Source organism: Laccaria bicolor, genomic scaffold (assembly GCF_000143565.1).
Source record: "Laccaria bicolor S238N-H82 LACBIscaffold_11 genomic scaffold, whole genome shotgun sequence".
Classification (NCBI taxonomy): domain Eukaryota; kingdom Fungi; phylum Basidiomycota; class Agaricomycetes; order Agaricales; family Hydnangiaceae; genus Laccaria; species Laccaria bicolor.
In genome coordinates this window covers 1200863-1218396 of record NW_001889882.1, presented here as the reverse complement: position 1 = coordinate 1218396, position 17534 = coordinate 1200863, and the positions used below count along the sequence as shown (strand labels likewise).

At 47.8% G+C, this 17534-nt stretch overlaps 8 protein-coding genes across 8 annotated transcripts; 3 read left to right on the top strand and 5 right to left on the bottom strand.

Annotated features, from left to right (window-relative positions):
- Positions 1–220: 220 nt before the first annotated feature.
- Positions 221–2583, bottom strand: LACBIDRAFT_297362 (armadillo/beta-catenin/plakoglobin; the record flags this gene model as incomplete). Its single annotated transcript, XM_001880742.1, has 15 exons — positions 221–240; positions 290–557; positions 616–793; positions 854–882; positions 938–1111; positions 1158–1361; positions 1413–1479; positions 1534–1628; positions 1680–1735; positions 1784–1895; positions 1948–2052; positions 2108–2173; positions 2230–2249; positions 2303–2355; positions 2441–2583. The coding sequence occupies 15 exons, from the start codon at positions 2581–2583 to the stop codon at positions 221–223; spliced, it is 1590 nt and encodes a 529-aa protein (XP_001880777.1).
- Positions 2584–2950: 367 nt separating this feature from the next.
- Positions 2951–3640, top strand: LACBIDRAFT_327083 (uncharacterized protein; the record flags this gene model as incomplete). The annotated part of the gene is made up of 1 exon (XM_001880960.1): positions 2951–3640. The coding sequence occupies one exon, from the start codon at positions 2951–2953 to the stop codon at positions 3638–3640; it is 690 nt and encodes a 229-aa protein (XP_001880995.1).
- A 319-nt stretch (positions 3641–3959) lies between these two features.
- LACBIDRAFT_297361 (uncharacterized protein) lies at positions 3960–5612 on the bottom strand (the record flags this gene model as incomplete). Its single annotated transcript, XM_001880741.1, has 5 exons — positions 3960–4193; positions 4245–4443; positions 4499–5318; positions 5370–5432; positions 5486–5612. 5 exons carry the CDS (start codon positions 5610–5612, stop codon positions 3960–3962), a joined length of 1443 nt encoding a protein of 480 aa, XP_001880776.1.
- A 342-nt stretch (positions 5613–5954) lies between these two features.
- On the bottom strand, positions 5955–6957 carry LACBIDRAFT_297360 (uncharacterized protein; the record flags this gene model as incomplete). The annotated part of the gene is made up of 5 exons (XM_001880740.1): positions 5955–6176; positions 6231–6380; positions 6437–6460; positions 6512–6638; positions 6689–6957. 5 exons carry the CDS (start codon positions 6955–6957, stop codon positions 5955–5957), a joined length of 792 nt encoding a protein of 263 aa, XP_001880775.1.
- A 17-nt stretch (positions 6958–6974) lies between these two features.
- Positions 6975–7389, bottom strand: LACBIDRAFT_297359 (uncharacterized protein; the record flags this gene model as incomplete). Its single annotated transcript, XM_001880739.1, has 3 exons — positions 6975–7142; positions 7206–7229; positions 7279–7389. The coding sequence occupies 3 exons, from the start codon at positions 7387–7389 to the stop codon at positions 6975–6977; spliced, it is 303 nt and encodes a 100-aa protein (XP_001880774.1).
- A 153-nt stretch (positions 7390–7542) lies between these two features.
- LACBIDRAFT_327081 (uncharacterized protein) lies at positions 7543–9455 on the top strand (the record flags this gene model as incomplete). Its single annotated transcript, XM_001880959.1, has 7 exons — positions 7543–7588; positions 7637–7724; positions 7777–8110; positions 8168–8300; positions 8409–8834; positions 8892–9006; positions 9065–9455. The coding sequence occupies 7 exons, from the start codon at positions 7543–7545 to the stop codon at positions 9453–9455; spliced, it is 1533 nt and encodes a 510-aa protein (XP_001880994.1).
- Positions 9456–9757: 302 nt separating this feature from the next.
- Positions 9758–12615, bottom strand: LACBIDRAFT_297357 (uncharacterized protein; the record flags this gene model as incomplete). Its single annotated transcript, XM_001880738.1, has 21 exons — positions 9758–9804; positions 9858–9899; positions 9951–10016; positions 10077–10092; positions 10154–10223; positions 10278–10300; positions 10354–10430; positions 10482–10593; positions 10642–11183; positions 11234–11255; positions 11306–11451; positions 11507–11572; positions 11628–11654; positions 11706–11751; positions 11800–11818; positions 11870–11877; positions 11930–12004; positions 12059–12090; positions 12151–12199; positions 12249–12283; positions 12339–12615. The coding sequence occupies 21 exons, from the start codon at positions 12613–12615 to the stop codon at positions 9758–9760; spliced, it is 1797 nt and encodes a 598-aa protein (XP_001880773.1).
- Positions 12616–13142: 527 nt separating this feature from the next.
- Positions 13143–17213, top strand: LACBIDRAFT_297356 (uncharacterized protein; the record flags this gene model as incomplete). Its single annotated transcript, XM_001880958.1, has 18 exons — positions 13143–13310; positions 13368–13615; positions 13672–14046; positions 14097–14185; positions 14240–14290; positions 14337–14426; positions 14481–14651; positions 14703–14803; positions 14859–14960; positions 15008–15172; positions 15224–15426; positions 15483–15564; positions 15623–15689; positions 15741–15792; positions 15852–16002; positions 16050–16165; positions 16218–16321; positions 16381–17213. The coding sequence occupies 18 exons, from the start codon at positions 13143–13145 to the stop codon at positions 17211–17213; spliced, it is 3168 nt and encodes a 1055-aa protein (XP_001880993.1).
- Positions 17214–17534: the final 321 nt, after the last annotated feature.

Genomic DNA, 17534 nt, shown 5'->3' with positions numbered 1-17534 from the left:
ACTCTACATGAAGGTTACTTACAGACTCAAAACCAGCACATTATATATCGTGGACCTGCGTTGTGGAGATACCGTTCCTCTGCAATTCACGCTTCCACGATTCACAAGCTCGTGCATTACTTAGTTCCACAAATGAAAGCAAAATAAAAGCTCCAAAACCCAAAGAAAATTCAGTCTTGTACTAAGACCATGTGAGGGGGATAGCTGAGCCTAAGAACATTCAGAGATAGTAACGATCCCCTATACCGCACTCGTTAAAAATCTCCAAAATTATGACCGAAAAGCTCACCAATCTGCCCCATCCCAGGCTGCATGATCCACACTTGCCTGCCCTGTCCTTCGGGATTTCCTTCCCCTTTATAACCCTCCAGCCATCCTTCTTGCACTCGATCGTCAACAGCACCGCACAAGACCTTTACCTCTGGAAAGGCACGGCGCAAAACGGAAATTCCACCTCCCCGCGCTACGATAAAAGTGACGAAGACGATGTGGTTTTCTTGTACCCCATGATCCAGAAGTATTCGAATGGCCATAAAAGCAGCTGCGCCAGTCCCGATCTATGGTGAACGTGGATCAGAAAATGAAAAGAAAGGTAGGCAATGGCATTAGACGGACTTGAGCATCAAGCAAGAATACCCACGTATCTTTCGCGAGATGGCGCAAGCGGACATAAGCGGGGAGCATGACTTGCAGTAGCATGGGTTCTCCGGTCTTTGAATCGGATTGGATGAGCAAGGAGCCGACTGGGACGTCATTGATAACTCGTTTAAAGCCACGCTCAAGCGCACCACCCCTTCAAGGACAGGAAACAACCGTTAACGTCGTCCTTTGAGATGAATTAAGTACGCCTTACGATCGCATAATCGTGACCCCGCAAATCAGCTACAGAGAGAGCTAAAAAATCAAGTCCACGAATCTTAGTGAATCGTTGTCATACATCTGCATCAAGTTTCATTCCGTGTGATTCCACGCCCACAGGAGTTACGACGGTCTTCGGAAGATACGGCAAATGTTGCAACGCATTTTCAACAAGAATCGTGGATAATCTATCCACGAAAAAGATGAAGTCCTGCCGGCTGGTTTCTTTGGACCGTAGGATAGTAAATATGCCCTATAAACACTGAGTGATAATGTCAAGCATGTATCTGGAACCAAACCTCGAGCTGTGGCGTTTTGGGAAGGACCGCGAGGTTTAAATCTTCTAGCCTGCTTTCTGGCGAAGATGTGCCGGACTTGGAGCGTAGGTAGAGATGTGGGATGGCCATCCTTTGCCGCATGCAGTTGGATCGCTCTTGTAGCTGTTGGCGGATGTGCGTGCAGATGAGATCGATGGCTACTTCGTTATTCGACCCAGGAACTATCTACAATCATAGGGATGAGGTACAAGGTGATCTTGGCATACGACAACGTACTATGTCAGCATGGCTTGAAGAAGGCCTGACAAAGTTGTCATACGAGGGCTTCACGTATCGAAGGTATCTATATTGAAAGAAAGTGAGAATCAAGTCGCCTTAATAACGAATATATGTATACTGATCAAGAATCCCCTCAACGCTGCGAGCACGCTCCTTTACGTCGCGTTTGATCCGCCGTGCAAGCATTAGGTCAGAGTCGCATTGCACAAAAACCTGGAATTGCATCACATAAATGGCGGGATAAATGATATGAATTCAGCATGCCTTAAGATCATATAATGATCGCAATGCTGAATCATGAAGTGCCATAATCCCTTCCGCTATAGCCCATTAATCACCCCGCATAGAAAGCGACGGGAGGCACATACCAATGATAATAGTTGCGCCATAAAGATATCGTTTCTCTTCCAGTCGTTGATGCTCCGCAAATGAGTATACGGGGATATTAGATTGCTTGCAGGCTTTTAAATCTGCTAAGCACTGTATCCCTATTGTGAGAGACTTATTCAGATTTAAATAAGTGAGATCATACTGCTGCAAACATGGGCATGTCAATCGCCTCTGGATGATCGAAGTCAAGCAGATTGGCGTGTGCCAAAGCAAGCTCCTCTTCGTTATGGAATTTATAGAAACTGTCCTGATGTAGAGCCGTTTGTGAGTAGCGCAAACCAAACATCAATTTGGTCAAGAACCTGGGATAGAATAATAACAGTTGGGATGGACCCCAATTTGTGAACAATCTGCCGTGCAACGTGGGTCTATATCAGGGTGAGCGTTGCACCTTACAGGGCACGCAGCAGCTTGAATATTTGACCTTGCCGCTCGCAGACCCACCTTATTCAAGCACCATTGAACATCCCATAAAGAGCTGAAGAAAGTAAGCTTACCTGCTACCCCGATTACGAACGCATCCGACGTTCTCTGGCCATCCTCTCCGTACCTGACGCATCACTTGGAGGTTAATCGCGATACCAAAGTCGTGGATGGACACAAAGTCCACACAAACGGCCCGAAAGGAGACTCACCAAGGAGGTCGACCATGTGAAACGAGAACTGTATTCTTCCTGGGCTGGAGATACATTAACTCGTCCCGACGAGTAGTTTGGAAATATGGAGGGGTCGACGGTCTCTGCTCCTCAAGTTCATTCTTTATAAACTCGTCGGGCATGAGAGTGCAACGTGGAGATTTACGAGGAATAGTTCGAGTCGGACATGAGAAATATTGCCGTTAAAGGTCTAATCGCTCACATGACCTGTCATGTCGACATGTGGCCTTCGCGTCGGTGATAAAAATACATCGCGTCCGTCCTCTAATCTCGAAGACTTGGATGAATTCTTTATTGCGGTAGGCAATAAAAAGTACAGAAGTAGCCCACCGCGAGGGTCGAACTCGCAGCCTTCAGATTCACCGCCTATTAATTTAAGAGTCTGACGCTCTATCCGATTGAGCTAGGCGGGCGATGTTGCTTATAACGTTACATAGCATTTTCAGCCGAATAGGAGGATGGGCGCGTTTAGTCACAACTGTCACGCACATGCAGTCCCCTAAACTCCTTTCCGTTGCCTTTCCGAGTCTGAGATGTCTCAGGCCGCCACTCCCATCGACTGGACCAAACTTTGGTCCAGTCACCAAAGTTCCCGAAGCATCCAAAAAATTTATCCTCGAACGCTATGGTACCTACTGGTCGGACTCCGAGGGGTCAGTCAAAACACGCCCACTCCCCGCGACCATCGACGACCTTGCAAAGATGTTTCACGAATGCAAATTCTTTGGCTACATGACACCTGAAATTTGCGCGCTCCTTCTCGACATCAGCGAGTTTGGGCTTGCCGAACACCGCCCTACTAATACAATCATTGGTCTTCCAGTAGGCCCGCGCTTCTACATGAAGTTTCTGGAGCAGATTTGGTTCATCCTCTTCGTGCCAAGATACAGGTACGGGATCAGCGGCTACAGCCCAGACATACCATACACTGACGACTGGTTTGAAGAAGCGGGGATTGCGCGTGACAAAGCATTGGCTGAGGACTACGACCCGAAGCTCTGTAAGGAGGTCAGTCGGATTGGAACGGCTGGGGTAGAATTTCACAAAGAGGTGGCTGGGTGGCAGGGCTCTACGCTGCAAAGTGACCTGGAGTTCTCACAGCTAGCGAAGGCAATCATGGGACTTCCAGCTAAACACCCGGCGCGTGTGGAGATGATACGAGGCATATTTTCTCGGTGAAGTGCCGGAAAAGCCGTCCATTGGTTTCATTTGAAGAGTTTGTAGAGTCCAAGCATTCACTCTGGTTTCCGGATCCAAACGTTTTATTTTATGTGCTGAAAGTCCATTGCAACTACCCTGAATGTAGTAGGGCACTTGACAATACTCGAATGAATAGTAATTATCCTTCTACTTAGCCAGTTCTACAAATGTTTATATCATAATATATGTACAGGTAAAGAGCTCTACTATAGTTCATTAAATACAAGAATGATAACGTACTGGGATAGTGGTATATGTGCAAACCCCTTGAAGTCTGGAAGAAAGGAGGATAGTCAAGCTACCTCGGTTTCTGACACTTCACAGAAAAGATCCTCGCTGTGCCGTTGTCGCCGAACGGAATGACAATTTCGTTAGACTTTTTCGCGTCGTCCACATCCTTGCCCTTGGTATCAGCGATCAAGCCAACGTCCAGATCTTCCCCCTCCTCCTCTTCGCCCAGCTCGTCTAGTCTGCGCAGCTTCTTCTTCCTTCGACCCCCAATAACCAATGCAGACAGCTTCCTGCCATATATCTGCAGAAAAGATTAATAATGTCGAAAGTCAGGATGAAAATGATTCCTTACACAACCCGAGTCAAGACCGACAGTCCACCGCTTAACATCTAACCCACGCGCAGCCGAGTGTCCATAAACGACGGATAACGGATAACAAGGAAGCGGATGCTCTTTCCTGCTGCTCGCATTGGAATACTCGTTGTTAAATCCAACACAGTGGCCCATTTCCCTCTCCCATAGGTTTGACCATGGATCGCCTTTGTTGGATCTGGCCGCAAGGTTTCGGTTAGTTGGACAGAAGACGAATGAGAAAAGAACCTTACTTGACAACTTTCCCTCCTTTGACGCTTCTCATGTTCAATGAGGTCCAAGGATCCAAGTTTTGCGGGATTTCCGTGATCAGAGCCATCTCCTGTACCTTGCGTAAATCCTTCACAGCATCATTGACTTCTTCCTCATCCCCATCGACAACGTCTATGCCACCCAATCTAGTCGGCTTTCTCGCCAGCGGCTGCCTACTGGCATCGTAATATGGGTATCGTGGGTCCGAAGGCAATAACCCTGCATGGACCACAAACAGGTGTGCATTGGGCACATACAACTTCAACGGAAGGTCCAAAAGATAGTTGAAATGTTCCGAGTCCATCTCCCTGGCAATCTTATAATGGTCGCCGAACATGATCCATTTCCTAGGGACGAGCTTCCACCACCTCTGATCCTCCTCACTTGCTTTTCTCTTTTGCATTTCTACCCAAAATTTCGCCCTGCTGGGGTCCAGATTTGACTCGTGCCATTGTCTCTCGGTGCGCTCGAGCCATCGTTTACCCTGCGGCAGTGTGTGTATCCAGTCTATCCACCCCCGCCATTCTACAACCTTCTGTTCGTGGTTTCCGCGCACCCCAGTTACATTGTTTGCAACCATAAATGCAAGAGCGGCCATAGAACCCTTGTGAGGTCCTCGAGAAACGACGTCTCCAGTGTGAACAAGAACGTCAGAGCGCGAGTCGTAGGATAACTGATCCAGAAGTATACTGCAGAGACCATTAGGCGACGCGGGGTGCAGGAATGAAGGGAATACGTGCTGAAGTGGTTCTATCATACCGTGAATATCACCAACAATAATCACTCGTTTCGTTGGGTCGTCTAATTTGTTTCATCAGAAATCAAACGGGAAAGAATGAGACAATGACTGACCTAGTGGGAACTCGCCTTCCGGCACTGTGTATAATGACTCGTAGCGGCTAAAGTCTGGAATTTCTGAAAGGCAACAACGTTGTTAAATAACACCATTTACAAGCTTGTCTTCTTACCTTGCTCATTCTCGACGTTGCCTTTCCCGGATTGGAAGACAGAACGGGGAACGCCAAACAAGAGGATATTGAGGAGGAAGAAAGAGGTGACGACGGCGTAAACCAATACTCGACGAGCAAGATACATCGCTTGACTGGTTGTTGAAGACCAGTTGATGGGTCGACAGCAAGTCGGCAGAGCTGCCTGGAAATCGCCGATTGAGCGCGCGCCGCAAATATGACAGCAAGAATGCACGTGACAAAGGTGCCATCTAGTATATGAGGCTCTATTTGTGGACCGCAGGGCAATAGGGAGAGGACCAAAGAACCAGCGATATGATGGAGAGAAGAAGAGTTTGTACAGATGGCTTCAAAGCGCCGGGCTAAGTATGATACGGTAGTATAAGCACTGGCTTGGCATTCGATTGGCAATCGCCGGACCGCCGGCTCAAGCTGAACATTCATCCTCCACTTTTCTAGTATGTAAGTGTCAAGAATGCCACTTCCATGCGCTCTCTTTCACGAATTCTTCAAACGACCAAAGCTTTGGTTCTAGATGTCTCCAGTTTTTAAAAACGTAGGTCACCGCTTCCACCAAATCCGAGAGTTCAGTCGCCGCTGGATGAGCAGAAGGGTGTTCCTCAATTGTATGATTCGAAAGTCTAACAGGTGCTTCCAGAGGGTATACCTTGACTCGTTCGCGAGTATATTGCTTTTATTCAAAAAAAATTAAGAGGACAAAGAGCTGCGACATAATTGAACTTACAGATCCCTCAAAGATATCCAGATAACCCATGTCTTTCGCAGTCAACCCAACGACTAAGGTCCCTCGCCCATTATTTTCCATTTCATTCAGGTCGTGATCGAACAGCTCTCGGCTCTTCGTATAGGGAATAACTCCAGGATAATCCGCGTACTGGATAAGGGTTTCTCGTTAGGAGGTTACACGTCGCGTTACGACGTAGCTCGTACCTTGACTTTGTGGCGGGTATAGTTCTGCAAACTATACAGTTAGATATATTTTGACCCATTATACGAATTTCTAACCAAGAGTAGCGCCGGACAAACTTGTAGATGGGCACCATCGTTGCGAATCACCCGTTTGAGAATCTTCGGGTGCATAAGAGTGCCATAGAAAAATGCGCTTGTTTGCTCCATAGCTAAAAGTTGCGACCTGGACTGATACCTAAGCACGTTGTCATGAACCGATGTAACGGTTCTTACCTCCAATGAGAATCAGACGCATCATACCATTTATGTGCACTCTCCTTCAAAAAGTCGTCGAATGACCAAAGCTGCGCTTCTAGATTTTCCAGGTCACCATATACATACGTCGCTGCGATCACTGGTGCTGAAAGGTTGGACAAGGAGGCCAGAGGAGGTGGCTGGACAATGTCGTTGCCTTCGATATTGCGCGCCGAAATACGTGAAAGTGGTTCCAGAGGGTACACTTCGACGCGTTCGCGGGTGTACTCCTGCAGTTCACCAACCATCAGCAGGAGCCACGACATCAGAAAGGGCAGCGTGCATTTCCTTCAAAGAAATCCAGATAAGCGACGTCTTGCGCCGTCAATCCAGTTACTAAGGTTCCCCGAACAGTCCTTTCTACTTCTTCCAGATCGCAACTGAGCAGTTTTCGGCTTGCACTATAGGGAGCGATCCCAGGATAGTCCTCGCCCTGATAAGACCGGGCATTCATGTCACGTTCACGAAGTTAAGCGGCCAAAACATAGAGCCGCACTTTGACTTTGTGGCGAGTGTACTCCTGCATTACAAGGTGTGAGAAGCGTGTAGGCTTGAATCAAACGACTCACCAATAAAAGAGCTGAGCACAATTGCAAATGAGCACCATTGTTACGAATAACTCTCTTCAATATTTTTGGGTGCCTAAGGGTTCCATAGAAAAATAGACTCGTTTGCACCATTTCAGACAAGGATACTCGAGGTATGGGGTTGAAGCGGAATCTTTGGGAACAAGCGCCATTGCGATAAGAATTGGCCTTGGTTGTCACACAAGTCACCCAACACAAAAAAAGTCAGTCAAGCCTTCGAAGAACTGGGACGTTCATTCCTACACAATGTCCTGCGAAAACCCCAGCGTCGACAAGGATGCCTTGATGGCTCGTAAGGAACCCTTTTTTGTGTTGTTCTTCGATTAATCAATTCCCTCAGGTCGACCCAAGTTCGATAAAACAAAGCAGTGCGTGAAATGCAAGGAGCGAACGGGAAACGTCGTTATCAGACACGCCGTATATTGCAAGTGCGTATTGAAGCTACGATTCTCTACTCACTTGTTGAATTTTTATATCAAGATCATGTTTTTTCCCTCTCATCTCGACCCGTTTCCGTAAATCTTTGGAACCGTCAGTAAATCCAACCCCAGATGGTCCTCGACGCAAGGCCCTGAAAGCCTCTGGAAGTCTTCTAGTCGGGCTCTCCGGAGGTCTAGGATCCACAGTCATGCTTGATCTTGTCGCCAAAACGTACTTTGGTGCCCCAAGCGTCGCCGACCTAGGAGAAGAGGCACCACCTTCGAAGCCGAAGGGCGGAAAGGAGCATCCGCGAAATATGACAGGAAAAGATTCTGAAATATGGAGAGGCGTTCCAGCTGTGTGCTATGTTGAAGTTTGTGGTGCATTTCCTGGGGTAAGTCCGACTTTACGACTTATATCCGTGAACGAGCTGAGATGGGAGCATAAGTAGGCGGAGGATCGAACCGAGAGGGTGCGCCAAGTTGTGGAGAGCTATGCAACGACCTCTCCACCTTTTGCATTCGACTTCATTCCTCTTCGCCTCGAGGACGCTTTTGATCTGGAATGGTGGAAGGGTGTTGGTGGTGGGAGTTTGGTGTCAAGTGCTCAGTCATTGGGCATGGATATGACGAATGAAAGCAAGTCATTTTACTCGCTTGTTCTCCCCAAGCTCCTTATCTAAAATTTTGCAGAGCTTCTTTTCACCCCACCCCCATCATCGACCCCAATACTCGCTCTACAAGCCTACCTATCCTCCCTCCCCACCCAAACTGCAATCCACAGCGCCACTCAAACCCTCGTGCGCCTTCTTCTGCTGTACACAGCAGCTTCACGGCGGGCGTCTCATGTCCTACTGGGAACCTCTCTAACTTCCTTGTCTGTAAACCTCATCTCGGGAATCGCCCAAGGTGCAGGATTTTCGGTCGCGGAGGAGGCGATGGAAGAATGGCGTGGAGAAGGAAAATCGGGAGAGTTAACTCCTCCAATCCGCATCGTGCGCCCTCTTCGCGACGTCGGGATGAAAGAGTGTGCTATATGGGCTTGGTGGTGTGGGTTAAGAATCGTTGGGAGGGAGCGATATTTAGGCGGGACGCAAGGAATTGGCTCATTGACAAGAAGTAAGCCGTCCTTTCGTACTTTTATTTCCCTTCTACATCCACCAACCAATGTGGTAGATTTCATCACGGGTCTGGAGCGTGATTACCCTGCTACGGTATCAACAATTGCACGTACCTGCGCAAAGCTTACGCCAAAGGAGGGGTCTGATGGCGTATGCCTCCTTTGTCAACGGTACGCGGCACACCACATATCTATTGAAAAACACAGTGCCAATATGCGCTCCTTTCAGACCCGCGCAACATGGTGTACAGGAATGGAAATCACGAACGTCAATAAGGTCGTATAACCACGCCTCTTTCTCGTCGTCGGGTCACGAAAGGCCACCGCATCTCGCGAACGCCACAGATCGTCCTCAACACAGGACAGAACCTTCCCCTTCTTCGCACCTTACCCCACATCTTTGTTACGCATGCCACACCACTTTGACGAGTCGGAGTAGCCGCGGGAATGTTAAACAAACCTCTGACTCAAAGGTTGTGCCATTGCCTTTGTGGGTTGGTGCGAGTCTAAGTCTCGTGCCAACGTCTGAGGATTCTTCGGGAGAGGTATGGGCGACGCGTAGGATGGGTGATGGTGAGATGAAAGCCGCTATTGGAGATTTGTTGTTGAACGATAGCTAGAGCCTATGTTGTCATGGTTCTGCAGTCAATTATTCTTTTTGAAAGAATGAGGACAGAAGTCCGGATCTAGTACCACGTTCAGCTGAAGATCTCGAGGTATGGTACAAGTCGCAAGAGGTTGTCCTTGAGTTCCGCTTCAGGTGCCAGTGGTAGCCTATGTCATGTTGCGAGGATCTATGCGTAAATTACAAGTGGGTCAAGTACTCTACATAGTTCGAAATGATAGGATAGAATTGTTGATTGTCCCATGATAACTGTCCATTTTGAATGACTCTAGGTATGTTGAAAGAACGTATGTCCCGTCATGTGGGAACAGGACATCTACTGAGGTGCTCCAGAGGGGCAGAGCCTGGAAGATGAAAATAAGTAATTCATCCATCATACAGGCGATTGAATGGGTACCTGGATAAAACCAGAACGCGACTCCAATGATCACATATAACGCTAGAAAATACTGTGTCGATATCTCACGAAGATAGAGAGAAGGTAACTAACAAACGAGAATCATCCCTTCCAGCCAATTAGATTTGCCATCTGCAACCACATAATTCATGGTTTGGACTAATCAAGCCAGGATAGTGAGGTTTGTCGTGCGAAGCTGAGATAGATTGATACACGAACCAGAAATATATAGAACCTGAACGAGGGGAAAGGGTGAGATGAGACGATAGGCGGCTGAAGTAGATAAGAGTATTCACCAATGACTGGAAGGGGTCCATCAGGAGGGACAGAGGTTTGCCCATTATCCACGCGAGAATGACCATGAATCTATGAAGAGTGCGGGGTAAGCAAGGAGGCCACAGCCTGATTCAGAACACAAACGGGATGACGAAGAGCGCCGTTTGCTGTCAAGAGTATATTTAACACTGACTGAACCCGAAGACTAAAGAACACGAACAATTGTCGAACCTACGGCAACGCCGATGCTGAGTGTGAGTTCATCCTTAACGGAGACTCGCATCGCAGTCAAACATTCTGTGTAGCAGGTGAGATGTCATTTTCAACGGTCCAAAAAGATTCACATACCAGCAATGGAACTGACGCCTGGAAGCAAAATGAGGGCAACCCACTCCTTGTTAATGGTGGTTGAGATTCTGTCCATCGATTCGACAAGCCAATCAGCGCTAACAGCCACAGCCTATACGTTGTCTAAAACTTGTTGAGTGCATCAAGGCAAATCACGTACAGCCGTGACTGTGAGTAGAAGAATTATCGTCAACGCCCAACTGAGTTGAGGCTTCTTCTTTGGCGGCAAGGGATCCACGGCTTGTTCTCGAGGTGTTTCGCCTCCTTCATCGTCTCCAAACACTGTGCTTGACTCCGTGCTGGCTCCACTACTCACAGTATACTCGCGAGACATGGGAACTGATCCTGGGCGAGGATCGTTTGGCGGGCGTAGAAGTCGAACGGTAGGTCCCTCAGCAGAGAAGTATACGCTCTCACCAGGACTTGCCAAGGTCACTTCAGAGGGCGATGAGAGTGGTGACGCATATGGTCGCCAAGGAGGGGTGAGAGAAGTTGTAGAGTCATTATTGATCATCCTTCTGAAATCGGACATGCTATCCGTCTTCACAAAGGTTGCTATTCTAGCTTTTCCATTCCGGATGAGGGCTGCCCTTTCCTTGGATATGGTTTCTGCAACAGGAAGTCGACTGCTCTTTTTGTTATGCTCGTCGTTGTATAGATGGGTATGAGACCATAGTTGGAAGAGGAGGTAGCACGCGTAAACTAGATTAAAGAATGTTAGAGCCGACACAAGAGCCGAGGAGCGTCCTTACTGCATAACAGAACAATAGAAACCTGTAGAGACGCATTTAGATAGCTAGTCGTGTTGCAGATCTGAAACTTACGCCGTGACTCATGTGGAGAATACTCCGTTTCTGTAAGGCAGGAGATGTGGCGTTGTGCTCACTATTGAGGGCGAAGTGATACGCGGCTGGTAATAACACAGCGCCAACACTGATGCTGAGCAGCGATGAGTGCACTTGGGTAGCAGCTGCAGGTTGATGTAAAAACGGTTGAAAACGCGTTAGGAAGTGAACTGAACTTACTCGCGTCAAAACCCTGCTCGGAAAAACGCATTCCACCCGCAAGAAAACATAATCCGAGGACAAGAACTTCGGAATCAAAGTAAAAAAGAACGGAAAAGGATGGCAAGCCAAGGCTGCTCACGAAGTTTGCTTAATATAGAGCCCACCACTGTAGAACACGTCAGTCTTTGATCGATAGTATCCTGTTGGATGGACATACGGGATGATTGTACAACGCGGAGTTCGCACTTGCGCAAGGCACTAATCTGCAAACATGTCAGAATAGCGAATCGTCTGTGAAGCACGGTGCTCACGCCGACGACCATCTCAACACTTTCAAGAAAGTTAGGGAGACGTATGCGTGAAATAGCATTGGCATCTCACAGGTTACTCTATGTATTGTGTGAGCTTGGGGGGCGTACGATTAAGTTTCAAGGAACGCACCATGCTAGCATTCAGTAATCCTGTCTTTGCTCCTCCAATTCTATTCGCAAGCTCCTTGGTCGCAAGGTCGTGAAGCTAATGCGGCTTTGAGCCGATGAATTTGCATTGCTTTACGGAGGGATAACACACCCTGACGAGAGGAACAAGGGCTAAAATGCAGACTAAAAAAGAAAATAAGCCGTCAATGTGAAGGTCAGGGTGCAGAGTAACGGGGAACTGACAGGCGAAGATCAGGCTATGAATTTTCTCTTCCATGATGTTGAGCGTCCACTGATATATCAAGGTTAGATCAAGGCGGGCAACGTTCAAAAGACCTTACCGATACAGGAATGAGGAAGAGCAGAACATTTAACCCTGAAAGGACGCATACATTCAGTTCAAATGAGTGACCACGGTGAGCGACACTCACATGACCCAAACAAAATAACCCTCCAGCCTTGCAGGTGTCCCGTCCAGGCCCCCCCAATGCTGGGCGTAGCCCCCTTTTTCCTTGATGATTCCTCGCGTGCGCCTGAGGGGTAAAAAGAAGGCAACCCGTTTTCTGTGGTGCCATCTTGCATCATGAGGTGTGAGCGAGAGTCGCTCGAAAACCGCAGCTCTGGACATTGATTTTGAGGATATAGCTCATGGTCGCGTTCAATATTGGATTCAGATAGTGAGCGTTGATATTTAGAAGTGGCCGCCATAGGGAGAGAATTTTAAAGAATAGACGGGAAGTGTGTAGGAAGGGGTCACTAGTGATCGGGGCCAGCGACCGTTACCGAAGGGAGGAGGAAGAGACGAGACCTGCCAGGCTCTAGCTGGCAGTGGAGTATTTGCCCAATATGGCAAAGCACCATCCTAGTTCGGCTGAGCAAGGTTAAGCTCTGTCACGGTATTCGATGCGCATTCGGGCGTCAGTCCGTTGCATACTTGGTAGAACGTTCAACGTTGAGCAGCTGAACATTCTCTCCAGATCAGTCAGACCAGTGAATCACGCAAGGGAATATATGAACGACTAAGAGGGTCCAAGCTCGCAGCGTGAGAATAACGCGTCCGTGTCACGTAGACGTGATCAGGAAACTTGTGACATGGGACTCATTTGTTCAAGCCCTCATTCAGCATTTACCAAACCTCATTTGACTATAACTGGTTTGATTTTTGAAGGGACGTCGTTCCAAAGCCTCCATTTGACACCGTCAAGCAGGCTGTTCATATCAACACCCAGGTTTCAATGGAGGTCAACTTTCTCAACTCGCTAAATGATGCTCAACTGAGAGGTCAGACGCGACCTTCTATATCCGTCATCATTCTATTGACAAGGACTACTCTTGTAGCCGTAAAGTACTGGCCAGAGACCCCTCTACAGATTCTTGCAGGCCCAGGCAGTGGTAAAACAAAGGTAAGCCCAATTCACGACAACGGCATCGCCCCTGACCCATCTCCGCGTAACTATTAGGTCCTGACATCTAGAATTGCACATCTAATTCTCAATCACCATCTGCCACCATTCTCTATTTGCGCTGTTACATTTACCAACAAAGCTGCAAACGAAATGCGGGAACGACTGACGAAACTGATCGGAAAGGAAAGGACGTCACAACTCAGAATGGGAACTTTCCACGCTCTTTGCGCAAGATTTCTCCGGAAATATGCGCACCTCGTCAAGCTTGCTGAAAACTTCACTGTATGCGACGCAGAGGAAAGGTAGTAGAAGAGTCACGTTCATAGTGGTTATATCCAGCGCTGACCATCCTCTGCAGCAAAAAAATCATTCAGGCACTCCTCAAGCCCTACACCGCCTATCTCGCCTCGGAAAACCTCGATCTTCAGCCTGGACGAGTAGTCTCTTCGATTTCCAAAGCCAAATCGAAAGAACAATCAGGTTCTGTTTTCCTTGAAGAGGTGATCAAGGCCGAGAGAAGGATTAGGCAAAGGAACGGACTCCCGCTTGGCGACGACGTCGAGGAAAAGAAGACGATCGACCGCATCATTGGCGAAATCTTCTTGGAATACGAGAAAACGCTGAAGCGAAACAACGCCTTGGATTTTGACGACCTTTTGACATATGGCGTTAAACTATTTACGAAAAATGACGAGACCGTCATATGGTGTCGGCATATTCTAGTTGACGAATTGTGTGTCTCTTCATTGCTTTTGTTTTCTCGTCCTAATATCTGGATTTCAGCCAAGATACAAACATAACGCAGTATAAACTTATGAGAGCTCTCGCAATCGCCCGATGTGTTACCATCGTCGGGGATCCTGATCAATCCAGTTTGTTATTCTACATCACACATTTAAGGAAGTCCTAATTTTCTGCATTGCAAGTCTATGGCTGGCGCTCTGCAGAAGTGGGAAATCTTTCGAAAATGAGAAGAGGTATTTTTGTAAACCTCTCCGTCGATCGTGAAATAACTGGCATTAGATTTCCCGGACACGGAACAAGTTCTATTAGAGGAGAACTACCGTTCTACAGCTGCGATTCTCAAGGCCAGTCTTGCAATCATATCTCAAGGTACGATCTTGGGAATCTACAATGTGCTAACGCAACGCTGAGGCGTTGTCCCAGACAAATCGCGCATACAGAAGTCACTTCACACCTCCCATCCAAATGGCTTCACTCCTGTCTTATATCAAGTCCAGACAGAACATGAGGAAGCAGCTTTCATCGCGATCGAGATGAAGAGGTTGGTGGCCCACATGGGTGGGGCACTTAATTGGGGAGATTTTGTGATACTCCGTAAGCAATCCCTCGTTCGTATCTTTTCTGAAGTTAAACTTAGCTCCAAAGTCCGTTTTAACGCCTTATCGCGGGTTATTGAAACCGCGCTGCAAAAAGAGGGTATCCCAAGCAGGGTGCTTGGTGGTCACAAGTTCTTTGAACGATTAGAGGTACGTTGTAATGCACAACTAGGCCTTACCCCACATCCCCCATTATTCGCGATAGGTCAAAGATCTTTTGGCATACTTGCAGGTTGTGGACAACCCAAACTTTGTTCCTGCGTTCAAGCGAGCGGTTAACGTTCCCGGTCGGGGGATCGGGGAGAAGGTTCGTTCATCAGTTTGGTGATCAGGGAGTGTTTAACTCGATGGCAGACGGTGGCAGAGCTCATTGGGAGGGCGGAAAAGTCAAATCAGTCTCCACTCGCAATCGTTGAAGCAATTTGCGACAATAAGGCCCCCGATATCAAACCAGCCGTGAAACGAAAAGTCGCTCCGTTCGTGACTGCTATACGAAGCTTGCGCGCACAGGCTCATAACGTACGCTCAGGTTGCAAAGGCTGACTCGGCAAAGCATTGATTCTGTCGTAGAGTTCGTCACCTGCAGACCTTGTCCGCAAACTGGTTGACTTGATCAAGTACGAGGACCATCTCAAGAAGACTCAGTCAGACTGGGAAAGTAGATGGGAGAACGTCAAGGAACTGATCACTTTCGCCAGCGAGATGGAAGCTCAAAACCAGGCTGAAGAGGCTGCAGACGCCGTAGCTGGAGGAGACAATTCGATTGAGATGAGGTAGCTTCCTTCCCACTTCACGAATAACATATGCCGAGGACCTTACCACATCTCAGCACCACCCCTCTGCGGCAATTCCTACAAGCTTCGATGTTGTCCTCTGAAGGGGATAATCAATCCGAGGAGGGAAATAAAGATGTGCGTCTGTTATTTATTCCTTTTTGTCTGCACCTTTGATTATCGGTTGTTTTGGCAGAAAGTGACAATATCGACTTGTCATTCTGCGAAAGGCCTTGAATGGCCGGTGGTCATGATCCCTTCCGGTAAGAATCTATTATGTGGGTTGAAATTATCGATGCTAATTCGCACAATAGTCGACCAAAATACTTTTCCATTTTACAGAAGTGAGGACACTGCGGAAGAGAGGTGCAACACCTTCGAATCTTAAATTCATTGCTTCTAACGTTATGATTTGAATATTATAGGCGCCTTCTATACGTAGCTTGCACTCGGGCACAGTCACTTTTATACGTCAGTCGAGCAACAACACGGATGGTGGCAGGGGAGACAAAATCAAAAGAGCTCTCAGAGTTCATTTCGTCTGTTCTGAACGATAACGGTTTGAAGAATGAAATGGTGACTAGATTGGTCTTATCACTAGGTCTCAATTGACTTGCTACCAGGCTTTCTTTTCTCAACAAATTCCGTTTTTTACGCAAGAGGATCGAGCTACCATCGCCACAGTCTTACAAAGACCCCCTCCAGAGGAAGCTGAAGTACAACGAAGAGTCGCAACCTTGTTAGTCATTGACTCCTGCATCGAATTTCATTGTTGCTTCATATTATCGCAGTGAACGGAGTGGGCGAGAACATCCTATGCAAATATATTGGGGAGGAGGCCATCATGTCGCTCCCTCACGCCCCAAGAATGCATACTCTATTGGCAATGCTTCTTGTATGTTCATTCTTCCATTTCATGGCTACAAAACAGCCTCTGAACATATTACCCGAAAGATGTATGGTCTGCTGGCGGTGGCGGCATCACCAATGTACCGCAGCCAGGTTTTATTAGGCCAGCCATTCCGACGCCCCCCGCCACTTCAAAATCAGGTTACGTTTCACTTTCTTCTAGCAGTGGTGGTGAAAATCGGATTCTTGGGACATCCAGTGCTCCCTTTATTCGGCTCCAAGACCCGTCCTCCCGCCCCACCAACCGGGCAAGAGAAGTACAAGTCGCTTCGTCCTCCAAAACAACTATGTCAGCAATGCCATTATGCATGCCCTCATCCGATGACAACTTGGGCAATTGGAACGCTTCTAGCCCTTTAGCCAGGGACGCAACACAACCCCCTTGTTTTCCATCTTCACTGGATCACAATTTTTATGACTCTTCACCTATGAGGCCCTCTTCCTTCCATTCAGCTTCGAGGCAGCCCCGAAGAGCACCGCAAGCAATTGAAATCATGGATAGCAATAAACCTGCATTGCCTCACACACTTTCACGAAGGGAACCCAAAATACCACAAGTTGCACCTGCCTCACCAAAAATATTTGATGAAGATCAACCACCAACTCTGAGAACACCCTTGGTGGTTTCCACGCCAATGACGCAGTCTTTACAACCCACTGCACTAGCGCTACAGAAGACGGGCGTGAAGCAACCACAAATTGCGCCAATATTTGATGAAAATCAACCACCTGACACTATCGCGACTCCGATGCCAATATCAAGACCTGCCCAACCGATTGTACCATCAGCGCTACCGAAGACGGGCGTGAAACGGCGATTGGGGATGGGACGAATTACGTCAGGCTACTCGAACAAGAAATTTAAGCCGCCAGCGTGATCGTACATAGATACATTCATGACATCTTCCATGCTTGTCGATACCTTGAAATGGAGCTTCAAATTTTACGTCTAAGCGGAGGGAGAGCGCACATCCACGACTTTCTGCAGTGGTGAGCTGATTTAGAAGTGATTCACCAACTCTTTGGACTCTCTCAGGTACACATCTCTTCTCGATGGATTAGGGAGTTGTCGAAACGAGCAGCTGACCAATTGCTCAACAAGCGAGAGTCGCAAAATTGGAGTTGTAGTCCCCCACTCCCGGATATCTGTAGGTGAAGATAAGCAAAGAGTCACAGTATTACAAGGTCAAGGGGAAATC